This window comes from Durio zibethinus, chromosome 13 (assembly GCF_047325235.1).
Source record: "Durio zibethinus cultivar Kanyao isolate XHJ-2024 chromosome 13, ASM4732523v1, whole genome shotgun sequence".
Lineage (NCBI taxonomy): Eukaryota > Viridiplantae > Streptophyta > Magnoliopsida > Malvales > Malvaceae > Durio > Durio zibethinus.
Genome location: NC_143174.1, coordinates 4,463,057 through 4,488,269, shown reverse-complemented (window position 1 = coordinate 4,488,269; position 25,213 = coordinate 4,463,057). Strand labels below are relative to the sequence as shown.

General features: G+C 29.7%; 4 protein-coding genes and 2 pseudogenes across 5 annotated transcripts; 4 read left to right on the top strand and 2 right to left on the bottom strand.

Moving 5' to 3' along the window:
• On the bottom strand, nt 1-1,525 carry LOC111303894 (putative flavin-containing monooxygenase 1). Its single transcript, XM_089742751.1, has 3 exons — nt 1,102-1,525; nt 620-978; nt 1-523 (listed from the first exon to the last, which is right to left on the bottom strand). Exons 1-3 carry the CDS (start codon nt 1,381-1,383, stop codon nt 172-174), a joined length of 993 nt encoding a protein of 330 aa, XP_089598877.1. The 5' UTR covers nt 1,384-1,525; the 3' UTR covers nt 1-171.
• An 885-nt stretch (nt 1,526-2,410) lies between these two features.
• On the bottom strand, nt 2,411-4,699 carry LOC111303895 (large ribosomal subunit protein uL30y-like). The gene is made up of 7 exons (XM_022900397.2): nt 4,626-4,699; nt 4,014-4,192; nt 3,825-3,922; nt 3,686-3,743; nt 3,119-3,198; nt 2,927-3,029; nt 2,411-2,845 (listed from the first exon to the last, which is right to left on the bottom strand). The coding sequence occupies exons 2-7, from the start codon at nt 4,188-4,190 to the stop codon at nt 2,630-2,632; spliced, it is 732 nt and encodes a 243-aa protein (XP_022756132.1). The 5' UTR covers nt 4,191-4,192; nt 4,626-4,699; the 3' UTR covers nt 2,411-2,629.
• A 5,466-nt stretch (nt 4,700-10,165) lies between these two features.
• Nucleotides 10,166-12,910, top strand: LOC111303893 (tubulin beta-4 chain-like). Its single transcript, XM_022900396.2, has 4 exons — nt 10,166-10,218; nt 10,298-10,714; nt 11,127-11,396; nt 12,033-12,910. The coding sequence occupies exons 2-4, from the start codon at nt 10,321-10,323 to the stop codon at nt 12,707-12,709; spliced, it is 1,341 nt and encodes a 446-aa protein (XP_022756131.2). The 5' UTR covers nt 10,166-10,218; nt 10,298-10,320; the 3' UTR covers nt 12,710-12,910.
• A 1,229-nt stretch (nt 12,911-14,139) lies between these two features.
• On the top strand, nt 14,140-15,469 carry LOC111302708 (protein NRT1/ PTR FAMILY 4.5-like; annotated as a pseudogene). The gene is made up of 3 exons (XR_016326858.1): nt 14,140-14,195; nt 14,283-14,501; nt 14,624-15,469. The product of XR_016326858.1 is annotated as a protein NRT1/ PTR FAMILY 4.5-like (transcript).
• LOC149515258 (protein NRT1/ PTR FAMILY 4.3 pseudogene) lies at nt 15,341-16,606 on the top strand (annotated as a pseudogene).
• Nucleotides 16,607-22,230: 5,624 nt separating this feature from the next.
• Nucleotides 22,231-24,339, top strand: LOC111304408 (early nodulin-like protein 18). The gene is made up of 2 exons (XM_022900956.2): nt 22,231-22,519; nt 23,693-24,339. The coding sequence occupies exons 1-2, from the start codon at nt 22,309-22,311 to the stop codon at nt 24,181-24,183; spliced, it is 702 nt and encodes a 233-aa protein (XP_022756691.2). The 5' UTR covers nt 22,231-22,308; the 3' UTR covers nt 24,184-24,339.
• Nucleotides 24,340-25,213: the final 874 nt, after the last annotated feature.

Sequence of the window (25,213 nt, the reverse complement as noted above, 5' to 3'; positions counted from 1 at the left end):
TGATGAATGTTTGGTTTAAAATTTTCATTGAATTTTATTTTTTGGTTCAAGTATCTTGGAAGATCTTTTAGTAAATTTATTTATTTTCCTTCCCTTTTCCCTAATCCAAACCAGCTCTTCATTTCCATAGAAATTGCACCATAAACAATGAATTAGGCAGGCAGGCCTCGACTAGAATTTGGCAAATGTCGCCTTCTTCAATGGCATGTCTGGTTTTCCATGCTCTTCATCTAACTCTACCCTTTCTTCTAGCCTTTGATTACGTCCCAAGTCTTTGCATAATTGGTCGTTTACGTGAACCTCACCAATACAAGATCTCCTGAAATGCTTGCCAGAAATTCGGTTTACGTACTTTTCCCACGTTTTCACCTCTTTTTCCATCTCTTTTATGCTCGGCAATTCTATGTTTCCGTCGAGGAAATGTGCTAGCCATTGACACCTGATTTCAGAATCTGACAGATTGGATACACTCTCTGTATATCCAATTACAGCCAATTGTGGAATTCGAGGGTAAATCACTTGTCTGCATTAGTCAAGAACTGGATGTCAAGCAAAAAATACGCAGCATATTGAAGATCTTGGAAGCATAAAATGAAATTAAGCTGATTAAAGGAATCACCTGTAGAGAGTAAGAATGGATGTTGAAGACCCCATTATGTATTGTTGGAAGATTGGAGAAGCGAAAATGTTTTTCAGTTTTTCATCACCCTTGACTCCAGTAGCATAGATAACTATAGCTGTTTTCAGGGGCTTGGTTTCTCCATCAATGATTAAACCTTCTCGGCAGAAGCTGAAGCTTGGCGAATTCTTTATAATAATGCTTCCTTCTTCCATTTTGCTGTAGAAATTTTCAGGCAACAATGCTATTCGACATGCAGACACATCCTGGTGAAAGCTGTGTTTTGGTATCATTTCGTACTTCTTCAACGGGAATTTCCATCTAAGATAGCACTCAACAACTTTCGAGATGCCCCATCTCTGGAAAATGCATAGATTGGTTATTAGAGATAATTAAATTGTCCAAAACTCTGAACCCAAATTCAAAGTTCAAGCAATGTCATACAAGTTTTACCAAGGGCGAAAACAAGGTCACCAAAGTACCTTCACTGTAATGTGCCATTTCCCTTTGGAGCTTAAGGGCATTCCTTTTCCACCCCAGAGATGCCATGATTCAATCTCTTCATGAGACCCTCCAACTTGGTCTACACTGGTGACGTTGGAACTGAACTTTATGCAAGGATAGATTCCAAAATGGCGAGCGTAAGATTCAAGATACTGCAGCACCTTAATATGACTAGGATACAATTGTTTCACCGACGAAGGCCATGGGAAATCAGAAAACTGGTAGTCTTGTTTGGTATTTTGGAGCTTTGTTGATTCCATGGTATGACCCAAACTCCTCCAATTCTTTCATCGGCTTCGAACACGATTGGTTCGAAACCCTTCCGCAGAACGTACTTATAGGCAAGAAGGCCGCTTACTCCTGCTCCAACAATTGCCACTCGTTTTTCCATGACTACGAGGGGTGGCTGAATCTTTTGAGCATTGATACATGTAATGTATAGGCGTATGTGCATATGTCGACAAAAATATTTGTAAATTGTTTTGCTTGTCAAAGGTTTCATGCAAGGTTTATCAACTAACCTGATCTAATTAAATCTTCTAATTAATCTATCTTATACTACCGAATATTGCCACCTAAAAATATCTAACTTCAAGGTTTATACAGGGAATGATTGGACTTGGATCCATAGATTTTTTTTTTTTTAACAGGAGATTATAATCAGGAAATAAAGGAAAGGATTGAGCTCAAAAAATTAAAGAAAAAGATTGCAAATATCAAGATTTAAATTCCAAAACTTACTGATTATTTATTTTTTAAAATGATTAAATAAATTAATTAAATTAAAGTTCTGAATTCAAAACCAAAGATTTTGTCCCAAGTAAACTGCTTAAAATTTACAAGTACTTCAAATAGTCTGGCACCTCAATCCCCCAGTAATTTGAGTAGTAACATAAATGAAGAAAAGTTATAACCTGGGAAATAGAGAGTTGACACCTTAATTAGTTTCAAGCCTCCCTTAATCAGCTTATTTCTTCATCACCAAAAAATCATTAAATCACGGACAAAAACACAAATCTTTCAACTTCAATGCCCGGTTTTAGGATAGATTAAAGTACAAGGGGCTGAATCTGCAAACAATTTAAGCATTTAAAAAGGCTACAGAACACAGAAAACTTGATTGCAGGCAAAATATTTTGCCTATATCGGAGCAAGAAAAACAGTTGTACAACAGAGCAACGAAGACTGCAAGGTATTTCCACATCATATTTGCACATTATTGAAAAATAACTGTTTTGCTTCAATTAGCAAACCATATGCTTCAACTAGCTGTTTATAAAAACTATATAATAAATAATCATGTGAAGTATTAGCAATAAAATTTCTTAAGGCACAAAACTTTGAGAAAGCTCAGTCACAAAGGAGAATAATGGTAACAATTAACAAAATGCAAATATTCATGCTTTTAACACAAACTGTTTCTAACTTCCAAAAGAAACTAAGATAAGGACCCTTCCAAATGAACCAAAAAGATATCAACCACTAACTTCACAGATAAAAACAGGCTTAATTCATTCTCCTAATTAGCTCATTGATGTAATTCTCACGGTTGCCAGCATCTCCTCCTTCAACGTAGTGGTTTCTCTTCTTCTTCAGACCACCCAATGGTGCCTTGAGCTTAAAGGGCCAGAGAAAGTTGTTGGCCTCCTTAAAATGAGGCCCCACAGTCATGATCTCATGGATGAGATCTTCCACACAGATGATGCCAAACTTGCCCAGAGCCTGAGACCAGTACAGAAAACAAGTGAGCTTAGTAAATGTTCAGCAACAACATGAAACTCTGTAAATGCAAAATATGCAGACCTGCTCAACGATTGCATTGTCAGTCAAAGCAACTCTCTGCTTGTTCAACTTCCCATAACCTCTTTTGTAAATCAATTCCTTCACACTCTTGAGATTAGGGTATCTAGAAACATACATTACTGAAAACTAAGACATTCCAAATATATAAAACTATTAAAAGGGAAAGCATGGAAGCAGGAAAGTAAAAGATACCCATAAGTCACATAAGGTTCAACCAGGTGAAGCATGTTCATTGTTGCCTTGTTCACTTTAAGAAAAACACCATTGAAAATCTGCATTCATTAAGAGCAAACACAGCAATTTAGATTCAAATTTTAATTATTTATTAGAAAAGTATTAAATAGTTCCCAATACATTCACAACCACCATTTGCCCACAATGTTAGAAAGAAAGACCCAGAGTTACCATGAAAATGCAGCACCATACCATAACGCGCAAGTTTGACAGTAAGTGCACGATAACTAAACATCTACCACATTAACTTTCAATTTTGAGTTACGCTATCAAAATGACAAATTGCCCAAAGTTTCAACAACTTCAACTTGTACAAACAACACACTATCATTGAATTTTAGACAAAATATCTCAAACAAGAGCACATGAATACCGACATTAAGATATTAAAAGTGCAAGGTTATGTCAACCAGATATCTTAACACACATCTCACCCCTCAAAGGAGCATACACACGGGGAAAAGTGGGGAATTGATTCTCATAACCCATATTCCTTTTAGTTTTGGAAAAGAAACGGTAAGCTACCTGTCTCAATCGCAAGAGCTGCAAGATCTTTCTCGTCCTAGGATGCATGGCATTGATACTGAAAACAAACATTCACAACATGTTACTATTTAAAATTTATATTCATAAACCAATAAAAAATGTCTCAATAAACACATACCCACGGATTCGAACGATAAACAAAAGCTTAGCTTCTGGATCGACATAGAATCCTCCTTTCAACTTTGCCTCCCGCTTCAATTTAATCAACTCTTTTTCCTAAGAGTTACAGACCACATAATACAACTAAGACACTTTTAGGATTTGATAAAAACAAATTTATATAATCCAAACAGAACAGCACATTTACCTGAGACTCGTACTCTTTTGCATATTGCTTAGCCCTAGCGTAAATCAACTTGCGGCTCTGGACTTTCTTCTTCTTTAAAACTTCAATCTCCTGCTTTTTGGCAAGCTCCCATTCTTCATTCCTCTTCTGCTTCTTCAAGAGCGACTCAGGAATCACAGCCTTAACTTCGTCACCCATGTCTAGCCAAAATTATATCAAACCAAAAACAATCAGGAAACAAATTCTGCATATCTAACAGTCCTAAAATAGAAAACCCTCAAAACATAAACACAAAATAGAAACAATGAAATGGCCAAATGGGTTGACTTAATAAAGCTTGTTACTAGATAAAACCTACAAACCTAAGCACGAAGAAAACCCATTTCTTCTAATAAGCAATCATTGCTAAAAAAATGGAAATTGAGCCAGTACCACGTCATTTCAAGGTCTAATAAAACAAAATCAATGCAGATATGAACAATTAGCTAATAAAATTCAAGCAAAACAGAAAAACAACCAATGAAAATTCAAATTTTTGACAAAAAAAAAACTGGTCCTTTCCAACAGTATTTCAGCAAAGAAATTAAAAGGGCTTTGGTTTGGGTTTGCCAAAAAGTGCAGAGAAGCGCTTACCTCTGTCTCAGTGAACTCGGACCTCGAATGCGGCGGCTAGACAAATTTTAGGTTTTCCGCAAATCTAACCATCTAACAAATATAAAGACACTCTAGGGTTTTTATAGATCATGCTTGAGTGCGAAGTGGCTTTCTTTTTGGGGCTGGGTTTGGGCTTTTGGTGGTGTGAGTTTTGGGCTAAAAAACGAAAGGGAGGAAATTTAAGAGCGATAGAATGGATTGATGCCATGATACAACCCAAAACCGCTTTTTATGGCCCAATTATTAACTTATATTTTTAAAAATAAAAAAATATATATGTTAAGGCATGTAAAACTATATTCTTCAAAAAATATATATAACACTATTTAAAAAATAAATTATACTAATAAATGACCCATTATCCTTTACGTAAAAAGCACAATTCATTTATAGTTGCATTCGAATATTCGATTCATTCATTGATGCATTGAAAAATAAAAAATATTTAAAATGTTTGAAATTTGTATTTAAATATTTGATTCATAATTTTTTTACAAAAAAAACATAATTTAAATTCAATTCTTACCAAATAAAAAATAATAATGTACTAAATTTGGTGGTTCGATTATTCATAAAAATACAAATACTCATAAAATTATTTTTTATTAAAATTCATACAATTTATGAGTAGTGGAAAGGTCCAAAATAATATAAAATAAAATTATTCTTTTAAATTATTATGTATTTGGAAAAAAAAAATGCATGACTCAAGCAAAATTTTTTTTGCGTGTGCGAAAAGAAAGCATGGTGCAATTATTGAATGGTAAAGAATTATTGTGAATATATATAGCTCTAAATGAAAAAAAAAAAAAAAAGAAGTCAATCCCAATGAAAAATTGGGTATTGCAAATTATTTTTCGAATGCAACTGCGGAAATAACAAAAGTGACGTAACTCTGGCAATACATTTGTACATTATTGAGATTTTTTATTTAGTTTTTTAAACATTAAAAACGAATAAGAAAAAAAAAACATATTTATTTGGTCAATAATTAACAATTTAGTTTAAAATTAATATTAATTCAAATTTAATATATATTATATAATTTAATGCATAAATAAGTTTGTCACTTAGACGTCTATGTGAACAATTTTTTTAAATGACATATAAGATAGTTTTTTAAAAAATATAACAATTTGTTTTAATTAAAAATTATATAATTTTAAATTTATTCAAATATCAAAATTATTTAAATTATAATTGAAAATAAAATCAATTTAGATATTTTTTTAAATTAAAAATTTAAAATATGAATTTTATTTTTAATAAATAATTTGAGTTGTTTACCAAATAACTTTATTTAAAAAAAATATTTAATTATCAAAATCTTTTAAACACATTTAAAATTTATAAATATTAAGTTTATCCAAAATTTTTACCAAATTTTTTTATCTTGATTTTAAAAAAATTATATATTTTTTTAAAATTTACATAAAACATTAAAAATTCAAATAATTTTATGTAAGATTTTGAAAATTCAAAAAATTTTCATATTAAATCTAATATAATATATATATATATATATATTATATTACATAATGCATGGATACACTATAAGATATGCCACGTCCATACTTACATGAATAACTTACATTTTTGACATGTAAAAAATCAATTTAATTTAAAATTTTAACCAAATAATCTCATTTAATAATTATTTTCTTTTTAAAAACATTTGAAAGTTTAAAAACTATATTTATGTTAATATTTCAAGATTTTATTTTAATTTAAATCAAATAAAATTTATACCAAACTCACTTTTTCGAATACATTTAAAATAAAATCAATAATTTTGTTGTTTTTGAAAAAAATGAACTATTAAACCATCTATATATCTCATTTAAAATTAAAAAATATATATAATTTATATTTATCTATAATCTAGATATATGATCTCTTTTTAAATATATATAATTTGAATATATCTTTAACAATCTAAATATATTTATTTTAAATTAATTTTAAATATAAATTTATTTTTATAAATTTCTTAATAAATTTTAAAATACCAAATATTATTTATTTTACTATTTAATAAATGCCATATTCCACCTCAAAAAAATATTCTTGCTCTAAATTTCTCTTATTACTCATTTAGTCCATCAATTGCACATATTAATGGCATTAGTCGTACTTGTATCGAAATAAAATATCATATTAATCTTTTTCATTCATTACTAGTTGCATATATTCTTCTTTGATTTTGAAATTTTATTATTTTAATTTTTAGCAGCTGGTTAATGGTTGAAAGAAATGTTAATTTCAAAACATCTAATCTAAAGCTTTGAGGGTTTTCATCGGCAATTGATATTCTCTCTAAAAAATATAAGTGTGACAAAAATTATTTTACCAATTTCGTTCTATTTGATCAGTAATTATAATTTTGTCATTAACTTATGAGATTTTTGCGCTATAATGGCCTTCTTCTAAAACTCGCTTTCAGGAATAATAGGTCCTATATCCAATTAAGGGAATTGAAATTTCAAAATCAAGCATCCCATTAAACAAAACAACAGTTTTATCAAGTAAAAATCAATAAAAATTATAATGACAATATTTAAATATTACATTTTGTTTAACTAGATTATTGCAATAAGTAATAATTAAAGTATATTCGTTTTGATATTAAAACTTAAAACGCCTTTGATGTTTACAATGTAATAATAAAATAATCTTATATTAGGTTTATTTGTTTGTTTTGTATTGCTAAATGTTGTATCCATAAAATGTAAGAGTGAAAATTTTGAGTTAGGGTACTCTATTGTGGTACAAGTTGTGGTACAAGTAAAAAAGTAAATTATGAAAATGATATAATACCATTTGCTTTTATTTATTAAAAATATTAATCTTTGTAAGATGATAAGGACATCTACTTTGCTACTAAACTTTATCATCTTATATTAATAACTTAACATTGAGATAGAGATAAAAAAAAAATTTTCCTATAAGACTTTTGAAGATAATTATCTACAATATATATAACTTTTTTACTTTTTGAATCAAATTGTTCAAATAATAAAAAATGTATTATTTTCTTTAATTTTGTAATATAATAAATTTTTTCATTAAATATAGATATTTAAATATAAATGATAAAATAATTAAAGTGAAAATGAAATTATTTATTTTTAATTATGAATGATAATTTAATTCATTTGTATTTCATTATATTTTTAAACATTATACAATTTATATCCTTAAGCCTAGAAAAGTGTTTATTTTTCAGGACTTTCTATTATTTTATAAATTTAAATGCATTATTTTCAAGTTTAAATTTGATAATTACACAAAATTTGAAAATAGTTTATGAAGAGATTGATTATCCATTTTCACTTAAAAATTTCAAAAAATAAGGAATTTAATATTTTTGAATAATACCTTTATATTTTGTTCATATATTTATTTAAAATTTAATATCATTTCATAATTATAATTTCAAATTAAATAAATAAATTAATTCATGCATCGTATGGGTTACAAGCTAGTTTTTGAAAAATAAAATCATCAAAATAATTATATCCATTTGAATTCTTATTATCAAATTTATATTTCAAATAAATACAAAATATTTAATATTATCTTTATTACATATTATATATATTTTAAAATTTAAAAAATTAATTTAAAAATGATCAATTTAATCCTATTTGTCACTAAAGAATTCTTATGTAAATTTGAGGCTACAAATGTAATGTGTTATACATCATTTTTTAAAATTTTTCAGTAATTTTTTAAGGTATATTCTATTACTATTGTAATTTTATTTTTGTTTATAACTTTTTTTCAAGATATATTTTATTGTTATTATAGTTTTATTCTTATGAAAAATAATATTTTTTTAAATTTATTTTTTCTTCTTTCACATATTTAAAAATATTTTTCATATTTTGTAAAATAATTTAGTTAAGATTACTAAATTGAAAATATGTTAATACTTTTTTTATTATTTAATTTATATTTAGTAATATATATTTTTATTTTTTTTAAAAAGGCATAATTTATTTTTATTTGATATAATTTTATAAGTGTATAAATATTATTATAAATAAAAATATCCAAAAGAAAGATATAATTTCGTTCTTACTATTTTTAGAAAGTTTTATTTTTTTAATGATAAGTCAATATATATAAATTTTATATATGTTATAGATTTTAAAGATATAAATATAATTAAAAAAACTAATATATATATTTATATTAAATAAATAAAATTATTTCGTGCGGCTTATAATATAATATAATATATTTTTATGGAAATGAAAATTATAAATTTAGTTATCCAACAATCACAAAGAATTGCGGCTGCAAATTAATATAATTTATTACATTATTTTCCATGTTTTACGATTGATTTTTAAACAGGAAATAAATAAGTTATTCGTATTTTTTATGCAATTTATTTATTGTTTGCTTGACCTGAATTTGAGTATATCCAAAATATTAATACTTGCAAATAGAGACAAATAGCTTTTAATGGCTCTATAATGATTGATTTTTTTTATTCAAAATTGTCAAAAATTAAATGCTAATCAATAAAATTAAATATTAACAGAGTTGTTTGCATAGGGTTTGAATTTTTGAATTGTGTAAACCATGTGACTCACTTTGTTTTTGGCTTATTCAATTATAACAGCCATGAGCCACATGCCATTCATGTTCATTGCAAATAATGGACTGACCTTATCACGTGATAAAAGTATAAGATTAATATAGTAACTTTCATCCATAAGCTCATAAATAATCACATTGCCCCCTAAAATTTGAGTATTGTTGGGTCATCCTTTTTGATGATGATGACGTTTGAACAAATTTGCCTTTACCATTTTCCTTGTTTCCTCTAAACATAAGTGTGAATCTAATTTGGTATGGATTTTGTGTACAAGACCACAATTACTCTTTTTGGCCAACATCTTTATATTCATGCCTAACTTTTTCTTCCATTTTTTGTGTGATTTACGGAAAATAACACTCATAAATTTAAAATTAACAAATATATAATTCGTGTATTTATATTATATAAAAATTATTAAAATTTTAAATAGTATTTTTTTATTTTTTATGATATATATTTTAAATGAACGTGTACGGACATACTTGGCCTAAAACCTAAGTAAAGGAGTTAGAGTGAGTGAAGGTGGACCACGGGAGCAGTGAAGAGTGAAAGTGTGACTAAATGTTACAAAAATAGTTGGCAGGTCACATGCCGATATCTGCCTCTCATGTGGCCCTTACAGCGAAAGCTTCTCCCACCTTATCTGTCTTCTATTGGTCCAGGCCATGGTGGATGCAACAAACAAATATCTCTTACTTTATTTTCTTGATTTAACAATGAAATGCAATTAATTTTCCATTTCCGTTCCCATCCAATTTTATGACAAAAATTTTCTACCTCTTTTGATTGAAAAACAAAAATCCAACGGCATCGAACGGCCCGATAACGGAACGGGGGGAAACAATATCAACCGTCCGATCACAGCCCTTTCCTTTATTTAAACCCTCATTTCTTCCCCCCCTCCCCCATACACCCATTTCTCTCTCCCTCCGGTCCGTGTCCAGTCGCATTCGCACCCCTGTAAGCCCCAATCCCTAGATCTATTTTTTTGCTTAATTATTTTATTTTATTTGTACCTACCATTTCTTGATTTTTGCAGGAATTCAATAATTTTCGCAAAAAATGAGGGAAATCCTCCACGTACAAGGCGGGCAATGCGGGAACCAGATCGGATCCAAGTTCTGGGAAGTGGTTTGCGACGAGCACGGCATTGACGCCACCGGACGTTACACCGGAAACTCCGATGTGCAATTGGAGCGCGTGAATGTTTACTACAATGAAGCTTCTAGTGCAAGGTATGTCCCACGCGCCGTGCTCATGGATCTTGAGCCGGGGACTATGGATAGTGTGAGAACTGGGCCTTATGGACAGATCTTTAGGCCCGATAACTTTGTGTTTGGGCAATCTGGAGCTGGTAATAATTGGGCCAAGGGGCATTACACTGAAGGAGCTGAGCTTATTGATGCTGTTCTTGATGTTGTTAGGAAGGAAGCTGAGAATTGTGACTGTCTGCAAGGTATAAATTGGTTAGATTTTTAACCTTTTTTTTCTTTTAATATTGATGCTTTAACTGACAATTAATTTCTGTAGATAACTAGATATTATACACCAATGGTCGAATTTATGAAAGTTTAAAGGCGGATTTATGTTTTTGCTACGAGTCTGTTTAATGCTTGCCATGGATAAAATCAAATTTGAATTAGCATTATTAAGTTACAATGTTCAAAGTAAACATCTTTGGCAATGGATAAAATAATAATGCAAATGAAAATTGCTTTGTAGATCTTGCTGTTGTGGGAGATTTTAAACAATAAAGATACATCTTTTTTTTTTTTTTTTTGTGATAGGGATTATGTTGGATGTTTCTTGTTCTTTAATTTTGGTTTCAGGGTTTTTTTAATTACATGTTTGTTTATTTATCTGGATAGGTTTTCAAGTTTGCCACTCTCTTGGTGGAGGAACTGGTTCGGGTATGGGCACCCTGTTGATTTCAAAGATCAGAGAAGAATACCCTGATAGAATGATGCTCACTTTCTCTGTCTTCCCATCACCAAAGGTTTCGGATACAGTGGTTGAGCCATACAATGCCACCCTTTCTGTTCATCAGCTTGTTGAGAATGCTGATGAGTGCATGGTGTTGGACAATGAGGCTTTGTATGATATCTGTTTCAGGACTCTCAAGTTAACTACTCCTAGCTGTAAGTTTTTATTGTTTGACTTGACATTATATGGTTGCCTACAATTTTTTTTTTTTTTCAAAAATTGGTTATTTGTGTTGGTCTGGTAACTTGTATTAGTTCCATTAAATTTCAGCTCAAAACTTGACGAGTAACTGAAAGTGATATATAGAGTAACTCTGTGGAAAGTGTTTCAGTTGAATTGTTGGGTAGTTTTTGCCTATAAAGTTTTCTTCTATTCATAGTTTTGTTGTCTGTTTTGCATTCTAAAAGATTATGTGATCATCCATCTTACTGTAATAGGTGATAATGTCAAATAGTGTTGAAAGGAACAGGGGAACTATTCTGGTCTAATATTGACGTATATTAGTCTTCCCCTGATTTTATATTGTGAGCCTCAAGCTGTTCCTATATAATGCACAAAAACAGAGGATGGTCTTGGCAGAGTAGTCCTATTCTTTTGATGCATCACTTGGTCTACTTTATTCCATTTCTCTTTTTAAAGAAAAAACAACTTAAAATTCCTTCTTTTAACTCATAAGCAAGGATTGCTTAAGAATTCTAGGTTTTGTAATCCGGAAAGTACTTAGGTCCTTTCCCATGCTACATTGCTACAAGTTTAATGCTGATGTAACTTTTCTTTGTTGATTGTAACAGTTGGCGATCTAAACCATCTGATCTCTGCAACAATGAGTGGTGTAACATGCTGCCTTAGGTTTCCTGGCCAGCTCAACTCTGACCTCCGAAAACTTGCAGTGAACCTCATTCCTTTCCCTCGTCTGCATTTCTTTATGGTTGGATTTGCTCCTCTCACCTCACGGGGATCTCAGCAGTATCGTTCTCTTACCGTCCCAGAACTCACCCAGCAGATGTGGGATTCCAAGAACATGATGTGTGCTGCTGACCCACGACATGGCCGCTACCTCACTGCCTCCGCCATGTTCAGGGGCAAGATGAGCACCAAAGAGGTTGATGAGCAAATGATTAATGTTCAAAACAAGAACTCTTCATACTTTGTTGAGTGGATTCCAAACAATGTGAAGTCCAGTGTCTGTGATATTCCTCCTCGGGGCCTGTCTATGTCAGCTACCTTCATTGGTAACTCAACCTCCATCCAGGAGATGTTCAGGCGAGTGAGTGAGCAATTCACTGCTATGTTCAGGAGGAAGGCTTTCTTGCACTGGTACACTGGGGAAGGAATGGATGAAATGGAGTTCACTGAGGCTGAGAGCAACATGAATGACCTTGTATCTGAATATCAACAGTACCAGGATGCAACAGCTGAGGAGGAACTTGAATATGATGATGAGGAGGAAGGTGTTGCTGAGCTGTGAGAGATCTAAAGGCTGTATGCTACTTTATATTGTGCAATGTAGTAATGCCTTGTTATACTGCTTATGAGTTGAAAAGTGGTGATTTTCTGCTAGTTTGAGTAGTTAAATATGTGAAAAGCTGTTTGTATTGCTCTTTATGTTTGAATTCTAGCCTTGCTGTTCTATTCGTTTTCTGTAATGAAAATTAGTTAGTATTGGTTATATCTGACTTGTGGAAAAGCTTCGCCACATGATAAAAGGCATGTTTTGCAGCCCTTAGCATGTGAATTGTGATGTGTATTTTTAGATTTAGTAGAGAGATTTCTCAGCACCTTATGCACGTGGAAGAAGGATGCCCGATCGAGAGCTATGTTTCGCACACAATGCTTCCTTGAGGATGAGGCCTGTAGAGCCTTAAATATCCAAAGTTTCAAGGTTTAATTTGCCATTGGTTTGTGCAACGAGCAGCAATTAATTAGAAAATAAAACAACTTGGAATACAACCTATAAATAGATACTAAAAATTTAGAATGGACATGCAAAATGAATCTATTCATAATTTTTTTTTTTATTTGCAGCTGTTAAGAATTAAAATTTAATCATTGAAATTAAAAGTTCAAACAATCACAAAAACTTCTAATAATAGGAAGAAAAATTTTTAAGGCCATAAAACTTTTAGTTATTGCAAAAGGCAAACTTGAATAAGGGGATAAGACTTCTGGTAATAGGAAATAGGGAACTTCTTTTCAAAAAAATAAAAAGGGATATGTTTTTTACATAATTAAGGCTATATTATTTTATGGAGTAGGTTGGATATGCTTGGAAATTTTGGACAGGCCTATGACATATTGCAGAAAATACAACAGTCTGTCTAACTAAAAGGACAGGTATCGTCCGTCTTAGGGATGGTTAATGAGACGACTATATACATAGCTCAAAAATCTTGTCTCCTTAGGCATAACCTGACGCCACAACAGTCCTACCATTTGAGGACTTCGATTTTCATATAACAAAGTTTTTAACCTCTGTGGAAATTAATCTCCCTCACAAATCAAGAATTTGGAATGATATACACGTCTATAGTATGTGTAAAAAGTATCGTACGTTAATAACGTTAAAGGTGATCAAACAAATGGAAAAAGGACAAAATCCGAAACAGGGAATAATAGTAGCAGTAACCACATATACAGGCAGAGAATTCGACTTTGTTTCCAAAATGAGGAACAAATTCTCCAAGGAGTCCTTAATCTCTTGCCATTCCCTTATAAACATCAGCTGCCTGCCTTGCCTTGAGTTGATCAAGACAACACCCAGATTACAAAGCGGTTGAAACTTTGTCAAGCCTCAAAAATGGTGACTCCAACTCTACTTTAGTACCTTCTATTTCTATCTAAGTTTCTTCTCCGCCATCCCCCTGTCTTTATCTATGTATCGAGTACTTACTGTTTTTTTTTTTTTTCATTCAGGATGCCAAGAAATGTGGATTCCGAGCTTGTTTTTTGTTTTGGTAAGAAATACTCTTAAAAATCGACTCCATGCAGATTAGAATTTACAAAAATAAACTCATCTATGTTTCTCTTCTTCTGATTTGTAGCGCTGGGGGCCCTTGAGAATATTGGGTTTGTTGCTAACATTGTTAGCGTGGTTCTGTATTTCCACTTTATAGTGAAACTTGATCTTCCCACTTCTTCAAATACTCTTACAATTTTCTTGGGCTCAATATGCTTTGCTCACACTGTTAGGAAGCTTCATTTCAGACACTAGCTTGAACCGACTGTATACAATTTTGATATTTGGTTCACTGGAAGTTATAGTAAGTTTCACTACATCAAAGTGTACTGCCTCATTTTATATAAATTCAAGTACTTTATGTGCTTAATATATACATTTTCCTCAAACAAAATTTTTTTTGCTTAATCATGCTATAATTTGCAGGGACCGTCAATGGTTACCATCCAAGCTTATTCAAAAGACCTGCGGCCTGATCTTACTTGCCAGAAGTGTTGTGTCAATGGTGGCATAGCATTGATGTTTTACTGCTCGCTTTCTCTATTAGCCAAGGTCCAGGTGGAGTTAAGGGAGCTCTTCCAGCACTTGGATCTGATCAGTTTGATTCCTAGGATCGGAAAGGAGCGAAGCAGCTTGGAAGCTATTTAATTGGTACATGTTTAAGTACCGCTTTTGGAGAACTAATTGGTGTCTAATACGTGGGGTGGGTCAGCATGAACGAAGCTTGGTACTGGTTTCTTCATGGGCACTATGACTGCTATTATTGGATTCATTGCAGTTGCCTTTGGGAAACCATTTTACCGCTTTCCACCTCTTGGGAACAGCCCTCCACTGAGAATAACACAGGTTTTCTTTCTCATCTTCTATCTCCCTTGTGCTCATGTAGTACGTATTCTATACTATTTGACTCGAGATCAGGATCAATTGTGGATCATTGATCAGGTTATATTGGTTGCAGTCAAGAACAGAAGGTTGTCATTACCAGAAAATCCTGATGAGCTTTTTGAGATCAATGATAAAGATAGAGATCATGAGTACAAAGAAAAACCCTCTTATGAACTTGTTATTGTCATTTCATAGGAAGTGATTTAATAAACAATCAAATACTCTTTTTCTCAGTAATTTAGTTGATGAGCCTACTAAACCAGGTCACTAGACAAGGCCGCCCTTCTTCCCCAAGAGACTTTTCCAGAGCCTTGGAGAGTTTGCACAGTGACACAAGTTGAGGAAATCAACGTTTTGACAAGGATGTAGCCCATATTGGCCCAGTATCATTATAATGAACACATGCTTGGCCCTATTGCAGACATTCTCAGTGCACCAAGGGTTCTTCATGGATCCGTATATTTTTGGCAAAAAATTCCCTTCAGCATCGGTACCAGTAATTCCTCTAGTTTTTATGATATTCTTAATGCCAATCTATGAGTTTCTTGTTGTCCCTTTTGCTCAAAAAATCACTGGACATCCATCAGGCATCACACAACTTCAGCGGGTTGGAGTTGGTCTTGTCCTCTCTTTCATATCAATGGGTGTCACCGGCCTAATTGAAGTTAAGAGGAGGGATCAGGCCATAAAAGATCCATTCAAGCCTATTAGTCTGTTCTGGCTTTCCTTCCAATAAGGAATATTTGGACTAGCAGACATGTTCACCATTGTTGGACTAATGGAGTTCTTCTAGAAGGAAGCTCCGTCAGGGATGAAATCACTTGCTACTTCCTTGGCATGGTTATCTCTATCATTTGGCTACTTCTTGAGCACTGCATTTGTCAACATTATAAACACTGTCACTGAGAAGATCACTACAAGCAAGAAGGGTGGATACATGGTGATAACTTGAATACCAATAATCTCAATCTCTTCTATTGGTTCCTGGCTGTCCTCAGCTCCCTTCATTGTCTGTGCTTCCTGGCACATGTACAACGATGACACAACAGAATCTGACACCGAAACAAAGATAGAGACCAGATATGATGACGAATAAGTTACTCAGAGTCTCAGACATAAGAATCTTATATTTTTGTATTGGATGAAGGGCACTGACAAGAGAAATAATAAGTGGCAGTATAACCACAGAGGCCAGAGCCAATAAGCATCATGTAATCAGTTTGTGAATTTTTTGTTGTCCTCCTATTTGATGCGTATTGTTGCAGTTGTGCAAATGTAATGCCAAAATTCTTGTATGCCATAAATAAAATTTCTGAATTATTCTTAAATTAAAGACTCAAAAGTTTCATATTCGAACATTTGATTCAATTATAGGCGCTTGGCCTCCAGCTTAAAGACTGACAGTTGATGTCTTGAGAGAAAAAAAAAATGACTCAACAGTTTCAGTGAAGTGCTTGATGCCCTCACTTGCAAGGCTGTATGATATCCTATAAGTACAAAGACTTGACTTGACCTGGCTTCCATGTGCATATATACAGGGGATCATGCTTCTAAATTCAATCTGTCAGGCAATGTAGGAAGCCCAAAGGCTGGCCTCAGAGTTGACCAAAGAAAACAAAATCCTTCATTGGACATGGCTGAGATAGCACGTGATTTGATAAATTTATCACATTTTATTTTCTGTTTGAACTTAATTTTATTGTTATTTTCTTTACATGTATGATCTTAAATTACATGTTATCTTGTTCCATCACATAATTCTTATTTGGTCTATCCAAAATGAAAGCCGAAAGTACTAAGCGTTGATATTTTCATAAATTAAACCTAAAAGAAGTTTTGTTTAGACAACTGTCGGAAAGAATAAAAAAATGTGTTATGAAAAGAGCGGCAACGTGGCAATCAGGGACATAACCACGTGGAAGAAAAAGATGCACATGCACATGGACAACTACAAATACCACCGACACTAACTTAATTTATGCACACGTCCACCTCTTGTTATTTTTAAAAATCTTTTTATTGCAAAACAAATACAGTAAACGTTATATATATATATATATTTATATATATGCATGTATATATATATATATCCAACAAAATTAATAATTTCTTTCACTCCTTAGGGATTTAGTTTTCATTTGGATTTTATTGTATTTTTTTAAGTGTGATGTAATTAAATTTAATATATTATTAATTGAATTTAAATATTAACTTTAATAAAATTAAATTAATATAAAATTATAATTATAATTATAATATATATTTTTAATTATAATTATAATAATTATTATTATTATTTTTAATTTCACTGTAATCAATTTTATCGTTCGTTGAAATGAAACCTTAGTATTATAACAATAAATTTCAACTCTTCCAATTTTCCATTTAAGTACAATATCATATCTTACAAGTCAAATCTAAATTAATTTATGTTTACACAAAAACCCAACAAAGTAAAAACGCTGTGTTCAAATCTGATTCTTAATAAAAATTAGTATGTTATTTGTACTTCGCATCAAATGATTTTTCCTTTTGTAATTGAGAGTTAATATGGAATTGAGATTAAATAGACTATAAATATGCAAAATTATCAGATTAGATAATTATGTTTTTAGTTATTATGTTATGAGTTTATATTTAATGCATTAATGATATATAAATTTTATATTTCGTCAAAAAAATAGATAATGTCAATTTATTAATGAAAATTTGCTTAAAAAAATTAAATTTGTATCTATTTATTTTAAGGGTTTGTAACAATTTAAGTTATTTATTAATGAGATTGCATCATTAAATTTATTAATAATTTATAAATTTAAACATCAATAATATATCAAATATAAAGAGTTTATTTATTTATTTTTTCATGTTGACTAGATTGAGTTTCATTATTTTGCATAATAACTAAAAACAACCAGAGCAGCCATTTGGAATAAATATAAGCTCTGTCCAATAGAAATAATATAAGCTCATTCCAGAAAAAAGCTCCCACAAACTCAAAGTATAAACTCGAATCACATATAAAGCAATATAGATTTATACTCTAATACTTAATACTTGCATTTAAGCATTCAATTAATAATTAATGCATGATTCATATATTCAAAGATTAGGGTTCAAATTCTTCTTTCTTTAAATAAAAAATTTGCTTGAAAACTTAATGCGAAATTCAAACTCAATTTAATTTACAACATGTTTTATTGTAAAAAGATGTTACTATGATATGTATATGAAAATTAAATAGAATTGGTTTAATTAATGCTATATGAAAAATTTTAAAACCTATATCTACAACAATATATATATATATATATATATTAATATATTAAAGTAGTCTTTTAAGGGAATTGCCTTGCAATTAGCCCCATAGGGACTACTTTTCTTTTTTTAATTTAACTAATAAATTTTTTATTAAAAAATAAATATATGTAATAAAAAATACAAAGAAAATTATGAAAAATTTAATAAAATATCTTTTGATAATTAATATTTTATGAAATAAGTTACAAAAAATATAAAATATCAATAATCAATAATCAATTAAACGTATACAAACATGCATACATATAAATATATACATCTATTACTATATATTGTTCTCCTATAGGGGCTAATTTCTTATTAAAAAATATGTTATGAAAAAATTACAAAAGAAATACTTTTTATGAAAAAAATCATAAAATATCAATAATCAATTAAACATTTATAACTATATATAAAAGTAGCCTTCCAATAAAAACTTGTGTTTTGCGTTAATTAAACACATTATTTAGAGATGTCAATGAGTACAGTATGAGATGAATTGAGTATTTTTCATTCCCATCCTTAGATTTTTATATTATACCCATCCCTTTGTCCATAGCCAATAGGTGTTTCAAATATATTTTCATTCTCATTCCCATAAATATTTAATGGATATGAATAACTCTCATACTCATAACTTTTTTCAAAAAATAAAAACCAAAATTTATTTTTTAGTTTTTTTTTTTAATTTTTATCTTGTATATTTAGGTTATTTTTTATAAATATATATTAATGTATATTTTTTCAATAAAAACATATTAATTTTAATTAATCTAAAATAATAAATTTATATTATTTAATAAAAAATCTATTTACTAAATATATAAATATATATATGTAGGATATGAGTATAAGACGGTTGCTATATTATTCATCTTCATCCTCGTACTCAATAAAAATTTAAGATCATGTCCATCCTCATTTTTATACCTACAATATAATATTTATTACCATCCCTATTTAAGTAAAAAATCGAATTTCTCATTAAGTATATGTAAAATTGACATCTTTAGCATTATTAAATGATATTTTTCATTCAATTAGCCTCCCCTCTTTTTATTTTTTTTAGTGTTTGGTTTTTTTTTTAATACAAAAAATCAAGAACTCAATAAAAAAATAGTTTTTAGAAAACCATACTAAAATATATCAATTTACTCTTTTTTACTAAATTAAATTAAATAGTTACAAATATTTATTTACAAAAAAAGACTCCTAAAATAAAAATTTTAAAAATATTGTAATTTATAATTTTTTATATTTTCAAACATAAATAAGAAAATATATACACTTAAATTCAAATAATTTATATTGTTTTAAAATAAAAAAAATTAATCTTGATCATAGCCGGACAAATTTTTTAGTGAGGGACGGATTTAGGATTTTTCTTTAGTGGGGGCAAATTTATTATATAATATATTTACATAAAATTTTTTATTTAATGTAGAGGTAATGTTTTCTAAATGTAAAATAGATTTTTAATAAAAGAATTTGAGATATTTCTTACAATATCAAATATATAAAGTTTAAATAGAAATTAACACAAATAAAACAAAAACTTATAATATTAAATACATCAAAATTTTAAATATCAAATAAATACAAATACATAATATTGTCATTTTTCAAATGAAAATAGTATTATATAATTGAGTTAAATAGTTTTCATAGGTATCAAATGTAGGATTTTTTTCTCATTATTAATATTAAAAGATATATAACTGTATTCAATTTCGGATATTTCCTTTGAAATTCACTTTCTCTTACTAATGATATTTGTCTTTGATTAACTTTAATCAAATACTAATTTAATTTCTCTATAGTTTATAAGATATAAGATAAGATATGAAAATACAAAATAGGACAAAAAATGCTACTTTTATATATATTTTAACTTTTTTAATAATTTTAAAATTGATGCTACTTTTTTTTTTTCCCTAAATTTTAGATTTTGTTGGATCACATCTCTATAAATTTGTAAGGTTACATCTCTACAAAATTATCTTACATCAAATATATATTATTAATATTTCCTTTATACAAATATTTTATTATTTTATACTTGACTTTGACACCTCTATAATAATATAATTGACATTTCACATAAATAAAAAAATAAAGTCTACAAACGAAAAAAGAGGAGAATAGATAGACAGGGACAAAAAAAAATATTGGGTTGTGACTTAAATTAACAAGAGCAAAAATTAGCAAGAGCAAGACTTACGTGAAATAATTATTTATAAGTTAAATTTATTAGTATTTATATATAATAGTTTATTTTAAAATGAATCCATTTTTTTACTAAAGTATATTTATACTTTATAATATTTTTAAATCCCTCCCCCTTTATTTTTTTTCTTTTTTAATTTAGTGGGGGCAAAATGTAAAAATGTTAAGATTTTTGTCTATTATCATAATATATTTAAAAAGAATTTTAGGATTTCAGTGAGGCAGTTGCCCTCACTGCCCCCAATTTAAATCCGTCCCTGTTTCTAGTATATATATATATATATATATTAATTTTAGGGGCATTAATCCCAACAAACTTTTACAGAAAAACTATGAATTATTAAGATATTGTAGTAATTATTTGGTAACCATCAATTTACATGGGGAAAGTAGGTATGTTCAATGAAGTTATCTCGTGTCTTGGTGGTTTGACATTCTTTCGTTTGCCAGAGGTATGCCAGCCTTTTTTCCTATCGACAAACCACCTAACTTGTCTACTTTCAAATCCAATCTTTTTTATTTCTGTCCTTTGTAAGAAAAAAATAACAAAAACCAAAATGTTAGATGACTTCTGAATTACTATATAAGATAAATAATTAATATCTTTGAGGTTTCTTCCTCTCAACTTAACCTACAAAAGTAAACAAGTAAATGCTAAGCAACTGTTACACTAAATTTGAATGGGTTATAAATAAATAAATGACTGTGATGATGCTCTAAAAATCTCTTTTTGTTAGTCATTCGAATGAAGATTTGTAGTCTTTTAACTAATGAAATTAATGTGTGGTTGCATTTAGATGATAAAATTAAATTATGATCATATGCTGTAGAAGTTGGAAATGGAAATGGAGGGTGTAAATTTTTAATGTCAATGTCCACAGCATAGAAGATGTAATGGTTTCATGCCAGATGATATGCCTGTCTCTGTCATTGTTCATGTGCTCATACATTGTGATAGCATTTATAAAAGTCTCCATCCCATCCCATTTTCAAGGAAGAAACTTGAAAGTTACTTTCATGGATGCATTTAAAATGACTTTTTTTTTTCTTTTGTATATAATCTATTGTTTATGGGACAATGATTAAATTAAAAAAAAAACCATCGATTCTTGAGGTTTAGTAAGTAAAATACATAATTAAAATCCACTTACAAGTCAAGAGTTGAACTTTTAATTTTAATAATTAGAATTTAAATTCAGATAGTCTCAAAATACTAAAAAAACTAAAAACTAGGAGCAACATTTTTTTATTTACAATAGAGTTACATCATATGTCTTTAACTAGATGGTCAAACAGTCATTGGCTATCTTTCTTCAACTCTGCTATAAAAAATGCTGAAAAATGCAATACAATATGATTCCAAACAGTCCAGTTTCAAGTCAGTCTTTCAATGATGAGTTAATTCTTCAGGTTTTGGGTGGCTAATAACTTGATTAGGTTAAGGGGACTATTATTCCTTTCTTATCATTTACTCAGCTGTTTAAGAAAAAAAAATTTACTCCATATGGATCTGGCAAACAATTTTAAAGGTTCTGGGACCATCAGAAAAGATAGACCATTTGTGTAATTCCATGCAAAGGCAAGGCTACATAAATAAATTATAAAGTGGCTACTCCATTGCTTTTTAGTACTCTCCAACAAGAAGAGGCAAAGTCCCAGCTTCTCTCCTGACCACCGAAACATCACTGAAACCAAGAATGATGGAACACAGAGGGTACGGTACTTCAGTTCTGCTGCAAATTTTCTCCATTTCTTGTCTTCTGCTTCTCTTCTTTTCAGGATCTGTTACAGCTTACAAGAACTACACAGTTGGTGACTCCTTGGGCTGGTATGACACCCTTGAAAAGCCAAGTGTAAACTACCAGAAATGGGCAGATACCAAAAACTTCAGCTTGGGAGATTTCCTCAGTAAGAAGTCTTAATATTAACTGTTTTCTTTTTCTTTTACTCTTTTGGTCTAGTCATTTGTGAATTATGAGCAATATCCTCTTTGAATCATGACAAAAATCAGTGGATTTTTAGTAAATTTCCATTAACAGAAGAAACCAGGTCAACCCATGTAAGGAGTTTCAAAAAGTTTGGAGATCTGTTCAAAAAAATTCAGTTACCTGATCTGTTGTCTTGTGCAGTATTCTAAAAATATATGAACTCCCACGAGAATCTGTTTTTTATTTTTATTTTTTAATTTATAGCTGCAACAATATCTGAATACCTTTTGTAAAACTGTAACAGAGGAAATCAATGAACTTATCCAAATAATGGTGATCCCTTATTGCCTTCTAGAATCGATCTCTACCCTTTAGCTTCTGCTTAGATTTGCTCCACTTATACCTCATCTCAGCTATAGATTTCCTTTCTGTTCTTTTGCCTTTTTTTCTTGGGTCTTCACAACCTAATTCACCCTTCCATCAGTTTAGAAAAAGAAAAACTACTCAATAATTAAGTATAAGTTCAACCAACCCTTTTTTTTGAGTATCTCTGGATAAATATTTTCCTCCCAATCTTCCATGATTTGATTTTATTCAATAATTGGAAGTTTTAAAGTGATAAAAAGACGGATTGTGCTGTAAGAAGTTTGCCATGTGCTATTCTATTATAAGAATTTTTGCTAACTGACATACTTCAAAGTTAAGGGCATTGGGTTCTTGGACACATGCATCAAAATTTGAACACCCAAGCTGGCAGGAGATGATTGTTTTGTCGGTGAAGGAATAATTAAAAGTATATATAAAATAAGGTTGCACTTTGAAGAATTTTCTGACTATTCTCTCTTATTTTATAAATGATTCTGTGTTACAGAATATTTTAGCCAAATTAAAGCTGGTTTTATTTTATATGTCAAAACTTATTAGGGTATAGCTTTGAAATTAAAATGCATCATTTGATTTTTTTTTTCTGTCTTTTGGGTTATAATCGGAGATTCAAACTTGAGATCTTCAACCGTAAAACTGACTTTAGTATTACTGAAATTATTTGATTTACTTTGTTCAAAAGAATTTCTAGGTCTTGTCACTTTTTTTAATGCAAATCTAAGATACATAGGTTGCTCAAACTGACTTTGTGTTCATTTCGTTAACGCAGTCTTTAATACGGATAATAATCATTCAATAGTGCAAACATACAATTTCACCATATACAATCTCTGTGATTATGAGGATGCTCTTCAAAACGATACCACGGAATGGTCGGCGGCTGATCCGTCGGCCACGGCGCCTCATCCAGTATCAGTAGCAGTCCCTCTAATGAAGGAAGGGATGAACTATTTCTTCTCCAGTGATTATGATGGTGAGCAATGCAAAAATGGGCAGCATTTCAAAATAAACGTGACTCATGGCCAAGGATTGCCCAAGAGCCTAAAAGAGCCATCGGATGATGCCCCAGCTCCCAATAGTCCTGATTTTGGAAGTGATGATTCTGCTCCGGATACCATTGTGCCTTCAAACTTCAACCATCCCATTGAAGAGGAAAGTGATAAGAACGAGGATTCTGGATCCCTTTCTTTACTTTTCAATTTCTTGGACAGGAAATTGAATGGCTTTTTAATATTGTTCGGAATTGTTTGCATATTTTGAATTTGTTTTTTTTTTTTCTTTTCTATATTCTTTTTCTCCTTTATAAAATAAAATTAACCTCCTTATTCTTATGATTTTACTTGTGACTTGTGACTGTACGAGTATTTGAGGAATACATTTGGTAATTGGTATTGTAAAATAAAAATAATTTATTAATTTATTGTTTTGCATGAATGGGCCAGAAGTTGTAGTTAGACGTAGGAAATATTTTTTTATTTTAAATTCGAGGTTTAGTTAACTCCATGTAATTTTTTTTAAATAAGTAACATTTAATAGATATTAATCTCAGAAATCTTTTTTTTAATTATTTTTTGTAATTTTTAACATGTTATATATAAAAATATTTTTCGTATCGATCCATATGTTATATATTAACTTTTAGTGTAAAATTTTTTTAAGTAAATAAGTTGTAAACATTTTGGGAAATAATTAACTTTTAGTATAAGAGTTATATATTTAGTGTCACTATTGAATGGGAATTGAATTTCAATTTACAATTTCTAAATTTTAATTTTCTTAGGCATACTAAAACTTTTGCATTTCACATTTAAAAAATCTTTTATTGATCCAAAGGAAAACCTGAAAGAGTATTTTGCATTACCAAAAATTCTTAAAATTGTAAGATTTTTTTTTTTTGAAAGGTATATATAATAAAATAATTACATTTTATTAGGATTTAATCTTTTTCTAATAAGAGAATGGTTTTTTTTAGCAAGTAATAGATTTGAACTCTATTTGGACGAGCGATAAGATTTATTGTAGTGAGATTGAAAATAATAATAAAATTTATTATAATTATAATTTAAAAAAATTTAATAAAAAATTTATGTTGACTTGAATCTCGTTAACATTTGAATTCAACTGGAAGTAAGATAAACTTAATTGCAACGTATCAGAAATGCAGTCAAATTCAAACAGGAACTTACTCTAATAAACACTTGTTACATGTAAACAATTATAAAAAATTTATAGAGAATATATAAATTAATTATTTTTTAATTAAAAATTTAAAATACTATATAAACTGAAA

Bases quoted from the DNA above. Each gene is read 5' to 3' on its own strand.
- LOC111304408 (XM_022900956.2), top strand. From the start codon at position 22,309: ATGATGGAACACAGAGGGTACGGTACTTCAGTTCTGCTGCAAATTTTC. The intron at 22,520-23,692 runs GTAAGAAGTCTT...TCGTTAACGCAG, and splicing joins CAGCTTGGGAGATTTCCTCA to TCTTTAATACGGATAATAAT.
- LOC111303895 (XM_022900397.2), bottom strand. From the start codon at position 4,190: ATGGGTGACGAAGTTAAGGCTGTGATTCCTGAGTCGCTCTTGAAGAAG. The intron at 3,199-3,685 runs GTAGCTTACCGT...TAATGAATGCAG, and splicing joins AGCTCTTGCGATTGAGACAG to ATTTTCAATGGTGTTTTTCT. The intron at 3,030-3,118 runs GTATCTTTTACT...GTATGTTTCTAG, and splicing joins GAACCTTATGTGACTTATGG to ATACCCTAATCTCAAGAGTG.
- LOC111303894 (XM_089742751.1), bottom strand. From the start codon at position 1,383: ATGGAATCAACAAAGCTCCAAAATACCAAACAAGACTACCAGTTTTCT. The intron at 979-1,101 runs GTACTTTGGTGA...TGCATTTTCCAG, and splicing joins AATGGCACATTACAGTGAAG to AGATGGGGCATCTCGAAAGT. The intron at 524-619 runs GTGATTCCTTTA...TGACTAATGCAG, and splicing joins TCCATTCTTACTCTCTACAG to ACAAGTGATTTACCCTCGAA.
- LOC111303893 (XM_022900396.2), top strand. From the start codon at position 10,321: ATGAGGGAAATCCTCCACGTACAAGGCGGGCAATGCGGGAACCAGATC. The intron at 10,715-11,126 runs GTATAAATTGGT...TTATCTGGATAG, and splicing joins GAATTGTGACTGTCTGCAAG to GTTTTCAAGTTTGCCACTCT. The intron at 11,397-12,032 runs GTAAGTTTTTAT...TGATTGTAACAG, and splicing joins CAAGTTAACTACTCCTAGCT to TTGGCGATCTAAACCATCTG.